This window comes from Pantherophis guttatus, chromosome 4 (genome assembly GCF_059756535.1).
Source record: "Pantherophis guttatus breed Tessera chromosome 4, ASM5975653v1, whole genome shotgun sequence".
Taxonomy (NCBI): domain Eukaryota; kingdom Metazoa; phylum Chordata; class Lepidosauria; order Squamata; family Colubridae; genus Pantherophis; species Pantherophis guttatus.
The window spans coordinates 128,209,896-128,227,125 of NC_142066.1; the positions used below are offsets into that span (position 1 = coordinate 128,209,896).

At 36.2% G+C, this 17,230-nt stretch overlaps 1 protein-coding gene across 5 annotated transcripts in view; it reads right to left on the minus strand.

Moving 5' to 3' along the window:
* SDHAF3 (succinate dehydrogenase complex assembly factor 3) overlaps nt 1-16,888 on the minus strand; it is a 38,764-nt gene extending 21,876 nt beyond the window's left edge. Inside the window, exons 1-3 of one of the 5 annotated variants that reach the window (XM_034401802.3) lie at nt 16,545-16,888; nt 14,974-15,059; nt 11,204-11,437 (exon numbers count right to left, since the gene is read on the minus strand). In XM_034401802.3, coding sequence (XP_034257693.1) covers nt 11,204-11,386 — 183 coding nt within the window. In that variant the 5' untranslated portion in view covers nt 11,387-11,437; nt 14,974-15,059; nt 16,545-16,888. The other 4 variants (XM_034401804.3, XM_034401803.3, XM_060685536.2 and 1 more) reach the window with 4 other exon arrangements.
* Nucleotides 16,889-17,230: the final 342 nt, after the last annotated feature.

A 17,230-nucleotide genomic window follows, 5' to 3' on the forward strand; every position in this document is an offset into this window, starting at 1 on the left:
AGGAAGAGAAGGGGAGAGAAGAGGCCGATCGTAACTACTCATTAATTTTCAAACTCTAAGTATTGCTTTATCAAGCCCAATCACATAGTTTTGTAGTGGAACACAGGTATTCAGTTAGTTGATGATAAAAGTGGTGAATGTATGGTATTAATCTATGCTTTATTTGGGTGTTGGTTGCTGGAGAGGATGTATTGTGGTCTTCTTAGTTTTGTTGCCTTTTGGTAATGTATATATATGGTTTATCTCTCTGTATCTATTGATGGTCATGACATTTGTCTGAATGCCAAGCTTCCAGTATTTTCCTAGAATTTTTGGATTTAGCTTTTGGGTACTCTCAGTTTCCCAATTAAAACTATGGTTGGGTCTGTCCATGTTTTGGGAGATTAAGGAGTTTTCATTGTATCTTCTGACAGCTAATTTTCTGATAGCTAATTTACAGCTAATCATGGATACACTCTGTTAGCCTTCTACCTGTCTATCCAACATAGTAGTTGTTATGGTCCTTATACTGTAGTTGTTCCTGGATCCAATTGTTCCATATTATTCTTGGTCTTAGGTAGATTATTTTTCAATAGACTTGTATTCCCATTTTTTACCATAATTTCCTCTACTGATGAGGATACCCAGGAAAGGTAATTATTTCCGTCTACTGTTGTGAATATTGTTCCTTTGAAGATGTTGTTGATTATTTCATGTATCTTCTCAGGTTGTTCCTTTTTTATTATGATAGTGTCCTCTATGTACTGGATCCACAGTTTGTATGTATGGGAGTACTTATAATTTCCAGATGCTACATTACAATATTTGCTATAAGTTCTGAGAATGGTGATAAATGTTCCTCTAACCTGTTGCCATATTTGTCCATCAAACTGAAATAGACAGTTAGGCAGAGGATGAGAAGACTCATGGTTCTGAGTATTTTGATCTTAGTGTATTTGGTTGGGTCAACTTTATTATATAGTACTACTGTCATGAATTTTTTGCTGGTTCTGGAACTATGGACATAAAAATGTTTTGACATTGAATGAAACCATAATTATGGTTTGGGATTCCAAGTCCCAGCTGATCGGGAGGAAATGGGGATTTTGCAGTAACCTTCCCCTGGAGTGGGGTGGGAATGGAGATTTTACAGTATCCTTCCCCTGCCATGCCCACCAAGCCACACCCACCAAGTCATGCCACACCCACCAAGCCACACCCACAGAACCGGTAGTAAAAAAAATTGAAACCCACCACTAGTTCTATGGTTTCAAATGCTGCTTCTAAAGCTACAAAGAATTCTAACTGATTAGCATTGTCTATGTTATAGCTGAGGCCTTTCTAGAGAATATTGCGTTCTGTGGATAGTAGGCACCTAGACATGTTGATTTTCCATTTATGTTCAGGTACCTCTCTGTTTCCGGGATTTAGTTTAAAGAATTTGCTTTGGAATTTTCTTTTCCTGTTTTCAGCTTGTCTTAAGAGATATACAGTATATTGATGAATGCTGTCATAATAGAATCCAGATACAATACAAAACTCTGAATTTCCCACAGGAGTATTCACATGAACCTCCTTAGCAGATGCTGATCACTGTCCTGTTTTTAGGTCATGAATACATAGTTTCGTTGCTAGGCTGATAACTAAATCCCTGTCAAAAAAATATAATAATAAAGGGTACATGATTTATGAAGCTAGCAGGAGAAAAACTACTATTATTCAAAAAGCAATGGAATATATCATGATATTTTTTATCTTTAACTGGTTTAGCCAAGCACTCTTTATCTGCCCCTAGATAAATGACATGGCATTCTTCAGAGTTTCCTTAGGAAAGGAACTATATAAAAATTTCCAGAAGATACTGGGTTGTGCCAAGCACATTAAGAGCATGTTGTGGCATCTTAAAGAAAAATAAAATGAATAAAAATAAATCTTATTTGTTTCTGAATAATGCATTAGCATCTAGGTACCCATTCAAATACTACAGAAGTCCTGTACTGCTGAAATTTATGGAGGAATAAACCATCTCTTTTTGGAAAGCAAGCATTCTTCTAAAACCATTGTCCTGTGCACACTTACGATTTTCAAGGAGTAGTAGAAACACTTACAGAGGTAATTTTTATGTAAATTGTGGTTCATTTATATTCAGAATTCCATTTACCATTAACTAGATTTCAATACATATTTGTAGGGTTAAACCATTTTTTTTCTTTCTCTTTTGATAGCAAAGCTTTGAAACCCTCTTTAAGCTCTTCACAGAAACCAAACAATGTGCCAGCCTTGCTGTCTTAAAAACCAGGTTATTCTGGCAATCAGAAATAAAGGATGGCTTAAAATGAATACCCTGTTTTAGAAATAAATATGGAAACTCAAGCACCCTTTCTGTTTCAGTTGCCATGGCTACATTTTTATCCCATAATAACAACCTTTGTATCCCTGAGAGGAGAAGTGAAGTAATGCTTAACTTTTCGATTAGGAAAGAAACACAAACTTTTTGGTTATTTTCTGAAAAGAAGTATAGACAAATACAACCAATGTTCCGAAAGTATTATACACTGTAGCTAGTTGTCCACAGTAAAAGACTGCATCTCTCGGTCAAAAATGTTGTTTATCTACAGGTACAAGTAGCTCTCCTTAAACCAGCAATCTCCTGTTTTGGATGATGCCAATGCTTTGCATTTTGAGCTGTCTTTGCAACTAAGTGCAGTAATGGCCTAAATGCATCTTCCACACTCATCCAAAATACTTTGCCTAAATTCTTTAAAAAAAAAAAAAAAGTCCAGAGATTTTATCAACTTCATCCTAAATTTTTGTTTTGTTCATAGTATCTCAATCTTTTAATTTTTTTTAAAATCCATATTGAAGGGCTAGCAATGCCAGTTATGCATTCAACAGATACTCTTGCACATACAGCTATAGTGTTACTGAGTTCTGGTTAACAAAAAAAGAGTGAGGGCTGATATAATCATAGTAGATGATGCTGTGTGATCTATAATGCTTCCAGGTTGTTTCTAGGTCCAGTTCGAATTGTACCAATTCAAATTGTTATCCAGCTGTTTTTATTCATACATAAATAAATTGTTCTGCCATTAAACTGCCATTGTCACTGATGCTGATTGAGGAAATTTGCAATGCTCTGCATTAGACTTGAAAGTCTAATTCCCTTGAAAGTTAAAAAATGAATCATTGTTCTTTATATTTGTTGTTGTTATGGAACACACCAAAGTAATTCATTGCATAATAAATACTAAGACTGCCCTGCATGGAGATTTTGTTTTGCTAACTCTTCAAACTACTGCCTTAATAGGGAAGAAGAAGCCTGACACTATCAAAAGTAGCTTAGAAGGGCATTTAGATATGCAGGTCAAATTCTACAGAAAGCACACTTTCATTTGGAGATATCTACATAAATATGATGGCTCCTGAGAATATGACTGCATGAGGCAGGAAAGAATAGAATAGAGCATCTGACAAATCAGGATAAAAACAACTGAACTCTTATATAACAATAACTGGAGGCCAACTGCATCACTGGATAGAAAAACTAATTTTAGCATAATGTTTGTTTTGGAGATAAAGCTCACTTTTCATAGGCAAATGCATGTTAAGAAACCTAGGACAAAGACAAGAGCAAAAATATTATTCTAAATATGTGGATGGTAAATGTTAGGTTTTTATTTGATTGCTCGGTCTGTGAATCTTAACACAATTCACCAGCAGTTACATACATGTGATATACCATATACTACGGAGCCATCTTTGTCTCATTGCATCTGCCAGTCCCATCTGGCCAGTCCGGGAAAGTATGTTGCAGACTCCATCAGTTAAAAGAACTTTGAGAGGTGGAGTCCTGGAAGAGAGCTTTCTCTGTCATTGTCCCTATCCTATGGAATAATCTGCCCCCTGGAGGTGAAGCATGTCCCTACTTTCCTGGCCTTCTAAATAGGAATCAAACATGGCTCCGTGGCTTCAGGTGAGGAGCCATGCAGCGATGGGGCTATCTGGTTCTTTGAAAAACCTCCCTTCACTTTTTAAATTAATTTTAATAGTGTTTTAACATCCCTGCCTCTTTTTAAATTTTTTAATTTTTACATACTGCTTTATTTACAGCCCAGAGTCTCTCTCTAAAGAAGATGGGTTGTTCAAAACTGAAAAATACATACATACTTCTAGTTTCAAATCATTAAATATATCAAACTGATTTATTGTTATAATATGTATTAGCTAATAGCCAGCTATCTCCAATCTCATGCCTTCCAGGTACTTTGAATTTAAGGCTCGTATCCTATGTGCAGGATAAACTTGTTCTTTACTTGGATCATTGATATTTTTTTTCTTTTTCAACATTAAATAAAGAAAATAAGAAAATAATACTTCTGAAATTTACTTCATTAACTAACTACTTTATCTAAGTAAGTGTGATTTGAAACATTGTAAAGATATGAAATTAAAAATGAATTTTCTTGAACTGTATAATGTAATTACAATAGATATCAAGATTAATTTTAAAAACAGGAGAGATTAACACATTTGTTAAAGAAAAATTATTAATGATTTCATAGATATTACTATTATGCATATATATAAAAAACCATATAGGCATTTTTACCTCATTTAATTATTTTATTTAAAGAACTTTCAATTATAACATAGCAGTACAGGATCTATTCTTATGTTATTCACTCATTTCAAAAATAACCCGATTTTGATGTACATGTTTCATTGTCAAACTTTTCAAAGATCAATTCATTAAAAGCATTATTTATTATATAAATATTTTATAAAATATACTATTAATAACAATGTGCAGGTATTTTAAACATTCTAACCTTACAGTTAACATACCAGAAATAGAAATATTTTTCTTAAGAAATATCATTGATATTTGAATGAAAAAAGGTGTACAGAAAAGGTTAACACCGAAACTATTAACCTCTTCTCTACAAAATTATAAGGAGCAATTCACATATGAACATTTGAATTAACTATTGTATTGCTCATGTGTATAACACAACAATCTTCTCACATTGGTTCTTTGCAACTGGACCAGAGCAGATAAGGTTCAGGAGGATCAAACCTTGCCCTCTTATGCTTATGTAGAGATTTCAGCCTAATTCCCCACTTTACTCCTCTCCTGGCTTGGCGAGTCTCTTGCTGTCATCAACACCCATTATAATTTTCAAGATGAAGGAAATTATTTTAGAATGGTGATCCCATTCTCTTATATTTTTATAGCTGTTTCACTCTACTTGCATATCCCCAATTTAGAGATGGGGAGAAAGATGACTTTATCTCTGTCACTTCACATAAAATTTTGTTGGGTACATTTTGTGTGAAGTCTGAGTTAAACATTCCCCAGAATCAATACTGTCAAATTCTTAATATGGGTTTCTAAATAACATTAGAACATGATGCTGGAAAAAATGTAGAATTAACAAGATGATGAATAAATGATGGATAAATAAGGATAAGACTTGCTAAATGGTTATTTAATAAAATTATATGATGGAAGATTCAATACAGAGGAAAAGAAATTCTTATTCATGCCATAGAGTTAAAAAATAGATTCAGTACCGCTAGGTGTAGCAGTATCTGTATAAAATACAGTGGCTGATTCTACTTATTAATCCAAGTAATTCACATTATCTCTTAGACCCTCCATCCAGTATGTGAATACAGACAATATGTTTATATCAAGAATGGCCAGAGAACCTACTTTGTTTATCATCAAAAGGCACCGCACCTGGATCATTAGAATACCTTTCCTCAACTTGTATCCTCTTTTATGTGTTTGAACTATAATTCTCAGGGGAGTTCAGAGACTTTAAAAATCTAATTCAACAAGTGCCCCAAAAAAGAATCAAAATCATTAGTCCTTTATGCATTCTCATATAAAAGGACACAAGGAACTATGCAGGTAGAAAACTTTCCCTTTAAAAAAAATTCAGCTCCATTCTCTGCTATATGCTATTTTTGAGTTGTTTCCATTAGGCAGTCTGTACACTGAATTAATAAACAAAATTTAAAATCCCTAATGAATGTGATGTGAGTAGAATGGCTAAGCCTTTATGTTTTATGTCAAGGAGCCCTGATTCAATTAGTGGCCTTTCCATTTGAAAGGATAAGGTAATGGAAAAGATTCACTACCTAGCATTTTATCAAGCCACTGAACTACTAATAAGCAGTGTCCTATGTTGATAATATTTAAGATATTTTTTTCCAGTCCAATCCCCTAATATTTTCATCCTGCTTATATATATGGGAGTCTTTAAATTATGAGGTGACGTCTGGTTTTTGTACCAGTATAGCAATAAACAATTTTGCAGTGAATCAGTTCACAGGGCCAGGTTAATGCACTTTACCATAAGCCCTGTGACTACTTACTGCCTACACAGAAACTAATTATTATTATTTTTTTCAAAAAGCCTTGAAGCAGGTATTTGGTGCCATCATGTGGGTCATTTCAGAAAATGCAACCTTATATAAAAAGACAATAAAATTGTCATGAAATGCCAGTTTGAACTTCTACAATAAGCAGATCTAACATGAACTGACAAAATGATTGGTTAGATATTAGTGGCATGAATATTTTCACTGGAAGTAAAAATCCATTCTATTGTTCTGAAGTTGTTTGGAGAACAATTTGCCTCCAGAAGTTGTGGTTTCTCCAACACTGGAAGTTTTTAAGAAGAAATTGGACAACCACTTGTCTGAAATGGTGTAGGGTTTCCTGCCTGAGCAGGGAGTTGGTCTAGAAGACTTCCAATGTCCCTTCCAACTCTATTATTCTGTTCTGTTCTGTTCTGTTGTTCTGTTGCAAATTTCTAGTTCCTGAGTTTAAAATGCTGGGTCCTATATTCTCCTTGGATTATTCAATATCTTTTCTTCAATCTTTGGAGCTTCAAAAGACCTACTACTTTTCTGCAAATAGAAGGAAGTTTTGCAGGGATCAACTACAAAAGCTGCTGTCTTTCCATTATTCTGTTACTAATCAACAGAGTTGTGAGCAATCCATAGTACATATTAACCTTTGGCCATATAGATCTATTTATGCAAATCAGCTGCTCACTGAAACATGGATCAGTTGATCGATGCTAGATGTATGTATGATGGCATATATAGGGTATGCAAATACATTTCTTCTAACCTGCCAACTGATACACCTGGGTTGCATCCCACCTGGGATGGTTTGCAAAAACAGTTCCTCTATTATAGAACTATTCAGTGAGAAATTAAGAAGTACCAAAAAACAAATTTCAATTACAGGTGATTTTTAGAAGTAAAAAGAGTTGAACCTGCTACAATAAAGCAAGATGACTGATAGTCTTACTGCACATCATTCTTTGCCCAGAATAGATAGTCTATCCACTAATGCAGGATTTTTTAAACTCATGCTGACTGAGGAATTCTAGTTGAAATTCACACAACTTAAAAGTTGCAAAATTAAGGTTATAATGCCTCACCTTTAGCAACTTCAGGAAACTCTCTTAGCCACCTATTATTTTGTTATAGATAGGATATTCCAGAAACTTAATAATTAATTCTGAAGTAAAATAAGTTAAAATCCTATTCACCAAAAATCTAGAACATAACTCCCAACCAGAAGCTGTTGAACATCTCATCTACCTATAGTGATAGATTTGAGAAAGATACATTCAGTTCTTAATCAATCCCATTGCTCCATGCCTCATGGCATACGTTTACCTGATTCCCAGCAAGTTGCCTCTAGCACTTGATTCCAATTAATAGATTAATAGAAGGAACTCCTTCAATTGCTTAAGAACAGTGCTGAGATAATTTTTTTCTTGTTCTAGAACCCTCAGTTAGGAAACCATCACATATGTGGAAAAAAATTCCAGCATCTGTTACTTTAAATGTAAAGATAATGATTTTTGAGAAACAAGAAGAAATGGTACGAACGAGAAAATTATATAATTTATCTGTTTCTTTTTTTTCAGTAGATTTCTGCAGATAAAATAATTTGTGGGTTTCTCATCTTTAAATCTATTTTAATTATGTTTCATGATATACATCTTTATTGCTTTCTGTTGTATTTTAATATCTGATAGTACAAAATATTTGGAGCACACTAGATTGGGAAGGCTGAAATCTCCAACAGGATAAAGTTTACAGCAACAGTACAACAGAATTTGTTTTCTATTGATTTCCCTTTTCCCTTTTCTGAACTAATATACTACTTTACCTGGTTACTATAGAAAGTTACTTTGAGCATAGGGGAAAGAGTTCTGTTACTGAAGTTATAGGTTAAGTATATCTAAATTCAGTCCAATTCATTACACAGTATACTATAAGGAAACTATGGTAATCTTAAATCTGGAATTATGTATATTTCAGGAGCAAAACAATATATCCTGAAACTTGAGTTTAAGGGCTGACCAGTACAGACTGGATACAAGCTGCCAGTTTTGGGGGCGGGGAGAAAGGAAGTACAAAAAAAAGATCCACCAAACCAACATAATGATGGGTACTAGTACTGACAATATAACTTTTTAATGAAGCCAAAATATCAAGAAGATTTCAATTATTTATCTAAATAAAAAGCTGTAATGAAACTGGGAAGCTGTTAATTAACTATATTTTCCCAATTCCTTTAGAAACTAAAACCTTAGTTATAAACTTTCGAATAAGCAAAATATTACCTCACATCATAGACCCAAAGCATATAACCTTAGTTTCCTGGTTTAGACAAAAGAAACTTGGGGGTAATTGAAGATTTCCTAGTTTAGTTCAATTCACATCAAAAGAAAGAGAGAATAGGCTGATATTCTGTCCAAAGGTTTGTATATCTTGGCTTAATAAGACATCCCTATACCATCAAGATCAAAGGGGACGGGACACCAATAATATTTTGCAATCCTATAAATATTTCCAGGTCAGATTCACTGATTAATCTAAGTAGCTCTCTTTGGGAGAACTGCTTCTTGATTAATTCTATCTTACAGCTCTTCATGTTACATAACTTTAAACATGATTTCTGCAATATGAAGAGCTGTAAAATGTGTATCTTTTTTTAAAAAAATAATATTTATTGAAATTCCAACATTTAAAAACACAATACAAAAATACAACACAGAAAGAAAAAAAAGAAAAAACATAGAAAAACAACATAACAAAAATTTGCCACTAATAACAGCTTTTCTATATCAGTTTCTCTATCATAACGTACAAATTGGATGTGTATCTTATAGTCTCCAGTCTACTTTCAAACAGCTGTTAGGCTAAATTTCAAAAGTTCTTTCAAAAAGCCAGTCTCAGCCTCTAGTAAGAAATATCTGTAATTTCCTTCTGTTTGGGAGACAAACAAAAGAAGAGATTTCAGAGAGGGGATATTTATTTCTCCATCTACTTTCAACCCTAGCGTCAACCATATACAATTTTCAACAAAGTGTCTGTGTGGTGAAGTGGCCCTCAGCAAATAAAGGTTTTCCTCCCTTGATGTAAAATAAAATTAGATCATTTGAAACCCTAGGACATTGTGTGGTCCAAAAAAAGGATTTCCAACCACTGAATCCCACAATTGCTAAAAAAACAAAAAAAACAAAACAAAACAAAAAAAAACCAACAGTTTCCCATCAATTTAAAATAATGAAGCTGCAATATAAGCCTTAAAGTTGGCATGTAGTCCTTGAGTTACAACCGGTCATTTAATGACTGTTCAAAGTTACTACAGTCTTCAGAAAGGCTATTTCATGGCCCCGTGAAGGAGTTACAGGTGATGTAAAAGGTCATGGCTCCCCATCACCCCAGTCACAGTAATCATGATCTGGATGCTTGGCGACCTTTTTACACTTACTGCCAGTTGCCAAGTGCCCCGTAATCATGTGATTGAGATTTGCACTCTTTTCTCTGGCTTCCTCAGAAAATCAATGACTGTGACTGACTGAAAGACCTGCCTGCCAAGGGGAGGGGAGAGGGCTGAATTCCTTTGGCAGGGTGGAGAAAACAGAGCTCAGATCCCAAAAATCCAAGCTCCATTTTTTCAGCCCATTTGAAGAAGTAGTCGAGAATGGAATAAATGTATGTAAATCTGCATATCCATTTAAAATAGTACAATTATACAATAAAGAAGAGAGCCAACCTTTTCGGTTAGGTTGAGCCCTGGTTTCTCTCCATAATCCAGCCATTTGCCAAGGCATTTCATTATCATAGAACCAAAGGGTCATTGTGAATAACAGCAATTGTACAAACATCTAACCCCCAATGATTTCTCCATTCCGGTATTAATCAGGGTTTCAAAAGAATCATCTGTAAATTCCACAAAGAATGCAATAATCCTTTAAGATCTCTACCTCTTCAGACATCCAGAGCCAAACCCTATTTAATAATTACTTGTTTATGGCAATCGACTTTTGTCAACCCTTGTCCTAATTAGAAAGATAAAGGTAAAGGTTTCTTTCCCCTGTCCAATCTTGTCCGACTGTAGAGGGTGTACTCATCTCCATTTCTTAGCCAAGGCAGCCAGCCAACATGACTATATGCCAAGCCACGGAGAATGCTGTTACCTTCCCACCCAAGTGGTACCTGTTTATATACTTACATTTACATGCTTTTGAACAGCTTTGAAGAAGCTGGAGCAAGTAATGGAAGCTTACCCTGTCACATGGCACTTGGGTCTTGAACCCAAACTGTCAGCTTTCTACTATCAAACTCAGCATCTTTAACCCCTGGGCTATTGTGCCTCCTCGTCCTAATTATTAAAAAACAAAGCAAATGAAGCTGGTGCCCTGCAACATATATTATTTATGGAACAAGCAAAAAGCGTTTGACATTGTTTTAATTTAAGATTACCAGAAAGATTGCACAGTAAGATAGATAAAGTCCAAATTTTATTTGGATAAAGGGCCACATTTAAACTTAAGTAAAATATAAAAAGATGTAGTATAAGTTCAAATAGCCAAAATAAATAAGGTGGTAAGCTCAGGAGAAAAACTACATCATCTGATTTCTTTTAAATTTCCTTAAAATTATTTTAATTATTAAATACAGTAGCATGTTTATTTGCTGAGTACTTAACAATTTTCTACTGATGTCGTATTAAGCATTTCAATTCAACATCAACTTTTTAAGGATCTCGGGAGTATCTGGGAGAATTGCATGTGGCCTTTGGGGTGCAAATGACGAAGGTTCGACACACTGTATCTGACACTAATCCAAAGCACCAAAATTAAAGCAAGGTAACTCCAAGTATAGAAAAATCACTTGCCTCCCACTCCTGTAGGAAGTGCCGGGCCTCCTGAAGACTGATGGATTTGTGTCGTCTGAATTCATCTTTCACATATTGATCTCCCAGGGCTTTCAGTTCCAGTGGCAACACACGATGAAGCTGAAGGATCTTTTTGTACAGCGTCCTTACTTGGGACACATGATGGAGTATACTGCCTGGCATAATGTTCAAGAACTGGACTATCTGCTGTTGCTGCTTGCTTCAGTATTTGTTCTAGAGAAGCAATTTAAAAATAAGTAAGTCAGACAGATACCCTTATGTAGCCACTTAATTAAATGCTACTACAATGCTTGCAATGGGTGTAAAATAGATGAAGTAGGGGATGGGTGGTATGCGTGGGACTTTGATGATGCTTTCCACACACAAAATCTCTGTAATCTGTGCAGATAAAAAGAAAGGAATATTCAGAAAAACAGTACCACATTCAGCCTCAGAAAATGTTGAGTTCAGCCTCCCCAGTTGAAAAATTACCACTAAACTGTAATTCTTCAAGTGATGGGAAGAGAAAACCAGTATACACATATGTAATAATCAAATTGTCACCATCTATTCACCTACAAATAATAAGGAAAAGAAATTAAAAACATACTAAAAAAAGGGAAGATGGTTAATATTAACACCATACACTTTACCATGTTCATACTATTTTCTCTTTCAGATGTATATGCCTCATTGCATCAAACATTTGTTGCAAATCTACCCAATACATGGACTGCATATAAAAATATACATACATACATACATATAATGAACACTCTCCTAACTTCATCACAAATATTCTTCATATTTTTTTATCCATAAATATCTTAAATAATGGAACATTATGTTTTATTCTTCTAGTCCCTGTTGAACAATTTACTTAGCATTTCATTTGTTCACATCCATGCTTTACTTTCATCATATATTACCATTACTACTTAGAAACTATCATATTGTATTTCATACTCATACAAAACATTCACTCACTCAAATCTATGCACTTTATCATATGCATTTTCTAAATCAGCAGTCCCCAACCTTTCTAGCTCCATGGATTGGCAGAAGTGGCGGTAGGAGGGGATGGTTTCACATGCAACTTAAATCCTGTGCATGTGCTAATGAAGTTTCATGTACAGTCCCGCAGTTTGAATGGCCCAATTCCCAAGGGGCTGTAAACCGATACAGAACCACAGCCCAGGAGTTCGGGACCCTGCTTTATATCACCAAACTTTTCTTCTCACATTCTTATATTTTCATATTTTCTGCTAAGACAAAACTCTAGTCTGTAAACTCCCTGCCTGGCATAAATTTGCACCACACTTCTCAAATTTTGATCAATGTCAACACAGAGGCAGCCTCCTAAATATGACACATTGATCTAAAATGCAGCATTGGAAAGATACAGAAATGCTTTCCAAACTGAAGTCTTCTAGATGTGTCAGAATTTTGTTGGGAATTTTCATCCACCATGATGGAAGATCTACATAAGAAATGAAGACATATGTCTTTTGTGCTGCGATAACACAAGCTTAAGAATTCAATCATTTCTGTACAGTTTTAGGAACATTCGAAATGCCCAAATTTGAATACTGGAGCACCAGAGAAGTAGGGTGAAGCATCAGCTAAGTTACTACCGATAGCTGTTGCTCAGTAAATTGGCCAATCTCATTCAGTTCAGGTGAATATGCTTTTGTGCATCATGGTTAATGTTCCATTAACATTTTGAATGTTTACAGCTATCATTTTCAAGTGAGAGAGTAGCCTGGATTGTTATAGGTGCTATTATATTACTGATGTTTAAAACAACTAAGTTTTGGTGTGAACTGCTTATTTATGTCATAATACAACATGTAAAATAGTATAGCATAGTATTTAGCGATGCAGAAGATTATGCATTCAATACCACTATTAAGCTCTATTCATGAGGCTCAAGTCTGAGGTAGAGAATGATTAAAGGAGTCCTAAATGTTAAGCATTTCACTGCTCAACCATGACAACAAACTGCGAAGAGGAGGAGGAGGGGGGGGGGAGGAGGAGGAGGAGGAATATATTGCTGAACATATAAGATCTGACATTAACATTATCCAGAGCAGCCATAGAATTGTATGCAATAATTTTCTGGAATGATTAAAAAATGTGTTTTGCATTAGGAGCACATATACTACTTTCATTATTGTTCATATTAGAATAGCTTAGTACAATGGTTCTCAAATTATAAACTGCAACACTCCCATGGTAACATAGACATTTTTTATTTGCTTGGTTTCTATTTTTCTCCTCTCTTTTCTTTTTATTATTAACTAAGGATTTATTTATTAAATTTATTTGCCACCCATTTCACTGTGAGGCTACTCTGGGAAGCTTATAACAATAAGATGCGAGAGGCGGGTTTGATAAAAAATGTAGATATTACAATAGCAAAGGAATACAGAAATTAAAATTTAACAATGGAAATGTAGTAATATGAAATTTTTAAAAAAGTTTGTTTATTTTGGTATTTTGTCTATATTTTCTATTCTTCTAAAATAAAGAATTAAAAAATAATTTCTGCAGTTCAACTTAAAAGTGGGCTAACAAAGGAAACTTCCAGATCAGATCTACACTCCACAGGATGGAATTCTTATGAAAGTGTTTTGACCTCATAGGTCAAACATCTTTGTTCTCCAATTTCTTCCAGCCTTTTTATCAGTTAAAAAAAAGACAGAACTTGGGAGTACTAAGAGCTATTCATCTAGAAACATTCCTTTATACGTTGAAGTTCAGGTAGTCCAGGGGTGGGTGTAAAATTTTTTACTACCGGTTCTGTGGGCATGGCTTATTTTGTGGGCATGGTTTGATGGTCATGTGACAAACAATTCTTTAAGATTTAGCAGAGGTACTGGTCTGGCTTTTAACTGCTTGCAGAGCCATACCGGTTTACCCATTAGTTTTTGGAGCGTTCTGGTCTACTTATTTGTTTTTGGAGTGCACAGGTCTACCACCACACTGCCTTTTACTGCTGATCAGCTGTAGGGCGATCCTTTGAAGCGCCACTGCAAGAGTTTAAACAGTTTTTTGCCGCTCTGCCACCACCGAGAGCATCGGAAACCGTTTTCAGGCAGCTTGGCCTCAATTGCCAATCTATCACCACCGAGCAGTTTACAAGGAGAGGATCGGTTCTAGCCGATCAGTTGGGAGGCTTCTTGGCTTCTCAATTTAAAGCTGTCTTGTTTTTTTTTCTTCTTCTTTGTCAAGTGAGCCCTGATTTTTTCCTTCTAGCCAATCAGCTGGCTAGATTGCGGGGCCAGGCAGAGGTGGTATTTACCGGTTCTCTGAACTACTCAAAATTTCCACTACCAGTTCACAAGAACTGGGGAGAACCAGTAGCAACGCATCACTGAGGTAATCCTCCACTTATGACCACAATTGAGCCCAAAATTTCTGTTGCTAAGTAAGACAGTTGTTAATGGAGGTTTGCCTTTATAACCTTTTTGCACTGTTGTTAAGTGAATCGCTGCAGTGGTTAAGTGAATTATGAAGTCATTAAGCAAATGAATACTGGCTTTCCCTATTGACTTGTCAGAAGCTGGCTGGGAAGACTACAAATGGTGATCACATTATCCCGGAAGAGTGCAACTGTCATAAATACATACCAATTGACAAGTGTGATCACATAAACATGAGGATGCTGCAATGGTCATAAGGGTGAAAACCAGTAATAAGTCACTTTTTTCAGTGCTGTTGTAACTTTGAATGGTCACTAAACGAATGGTTGTTAAATCAAGGATTACCTGTTAGCTGTGATTTTTAGATCTTGAATAAACTGGCTGAGAGCATACAACATCCTGATCATCATTCCCAATGGCTGCGTTTATTCCTACAGTAACCAAGGAAACCACATTATGACTTCATGAGTAATATAACTCAGGCCAATAATGAAGTATTTGGCATCTGCCTGCAAGTTGCATTGATCTCATTGATATTCGTATCTAAACTGAAATGAGAAATCTCACTGTGTAAGGAGGCCAGAGTTTCATAGCCCTTTCTCTCTCACAAAACACATACACACATATACAGATAGATACACATCCATTCATCCCATCCATCCATCCATTCACACATATGTATAAATATTGTTGGAGAAGATTCCTGAGAGTACCCCACACAGCCAAAAAAACGAACATGGGTCATAGAACAAATCAATCAGAATTCTCATCCAAAGAGCAAATGCCCAGAAACAGGCTTTTTACTATTTACAAAAAATAGGAAGACCCAGCTCTTTGGAAAAGACTCCAATGCTGTGAAAAGTAGAAACAGAGGAAGAGAATGATCAGCAGCAAGGTGGATAGATTCAATTACAATGGTGACGGATGCACCATTGGGAGGCTTGAAAGAACAGGTTAGGGACACATCAGCATGGAGAAAATCTATATGGTCACTAGGATTATAAAACTACTTGGTGGCACATAATCACATATAGACACAGAAAACATACACGCCTGCACACACACACACAGAGACTACCTACGTATCCCTAACACTAACCCTATCTATCTGTGTCTGTGTCTGTCTATGTCTGTCTATATCTATCTATCTATCTATCTATCTATCTATCTATCTATCTATCTATCTAATCAATCGACATAGATATCTGTCTATATTTATCTATTGATCAAGCGATCTGTCTATATCTAATTGATCAATCAACAGATATCTGTCTATATCTATCAATCAATCTGTCTATCTAATCGATCAATCGACTGACAGATATATGTTTATATCTATCTATCTATCTATCTATTTGATTGACCGACATAGATATGTCTATATCTATCTATCCATCAGTCTGTCTATATCTATCTAATTGATCAATCAATCAACATAGATATCTGTCTATATCTATCTATCAATCGATCTATGTCTGTCTATATCTATCTATCTAATCGATTGATCGACAGACAGATATCTGTCTGTATCGATCAATCGATCAATGTCTATATCTATCTAATCTATCTATCTATTTAATCAATCGACATAGATATCTGTTTATATCTATCGATCAATCGATCTATGTCTATATCTATCTATGTAATCGATCTTGATCGACATAGATATTTATCAATCAATCGATCTATGTCTGTCTATATCGATCGATCGATTTATCGATCTATGTCTGTCTGTCTGTCTATGTCTACCTACCTACCTACCCGCCTATCTGCCTATCACCTCGCCACTGCAGAATGAGTGTCCCCAAGGCATCATCGGCCCATCAAACTCTGCCCGGCGAGGTTCACTGCTCGTTGCCCAGGCGACAAGGGGGGGGGTGTTTTCTACAGATCGAGAGCCGCGCTTGCTCGGCTACCTGACGTTGCGACCGAGAAGATGACATGCGACTCCCCGAGGGTTCTTTAGTCTCCGCCCGGCTGAAGGAGGGGGGCGGGGGCTGCCTAGAATGGAGGAGACGGTGGCCGCCAGGCGACAAAGCGCGGAACGCTGGACATCGGCGGGTTTAGCCCAGAGCACCGGAAGGCCGCGCCGCGCTCCGCCCTAGGCTGGTCTCTCCTTCCTTTGGGGCTCGCTGCTTGGGAAAACCTAAGTAGATGGAAAAAGCTTTTTCTCCGGTTTAGCGGCTCGTCCCCGCGAAAAAACTAAGGTTGCCGAGAAAATAAGCTGCGGAGGGGAAACTCCCGTTCCGTTATTCCAGAGGTCTTCAAACTTGCCAGCTTTAAGACTTGTGGACTTCAACTCCCAGAATTCTCCAGCATAGCATAGCTGGCTGGAGAATTCTGGGAGTTGAAGTCCACAAGTCTTAAAGCTGGCAAGTTTGAAGACCTCTGCCTTATTCGTACAAGGGTCTGCCTACTGTCTCTTGGCTGGGATCCACGATAACTGCTGTCCCTTCAAGGTCTTTCGGAAACCTACACCGCGTGGGCATGACACGCACTCTTACACGCGAGGTTCACAGCTCAGACCTGTAGCCTCTGTTAAGCTCTCAGAACAGATGGCAACGCCGTGAAAAAGTTGAACTCCATGTTAAAGGCAGCGGGA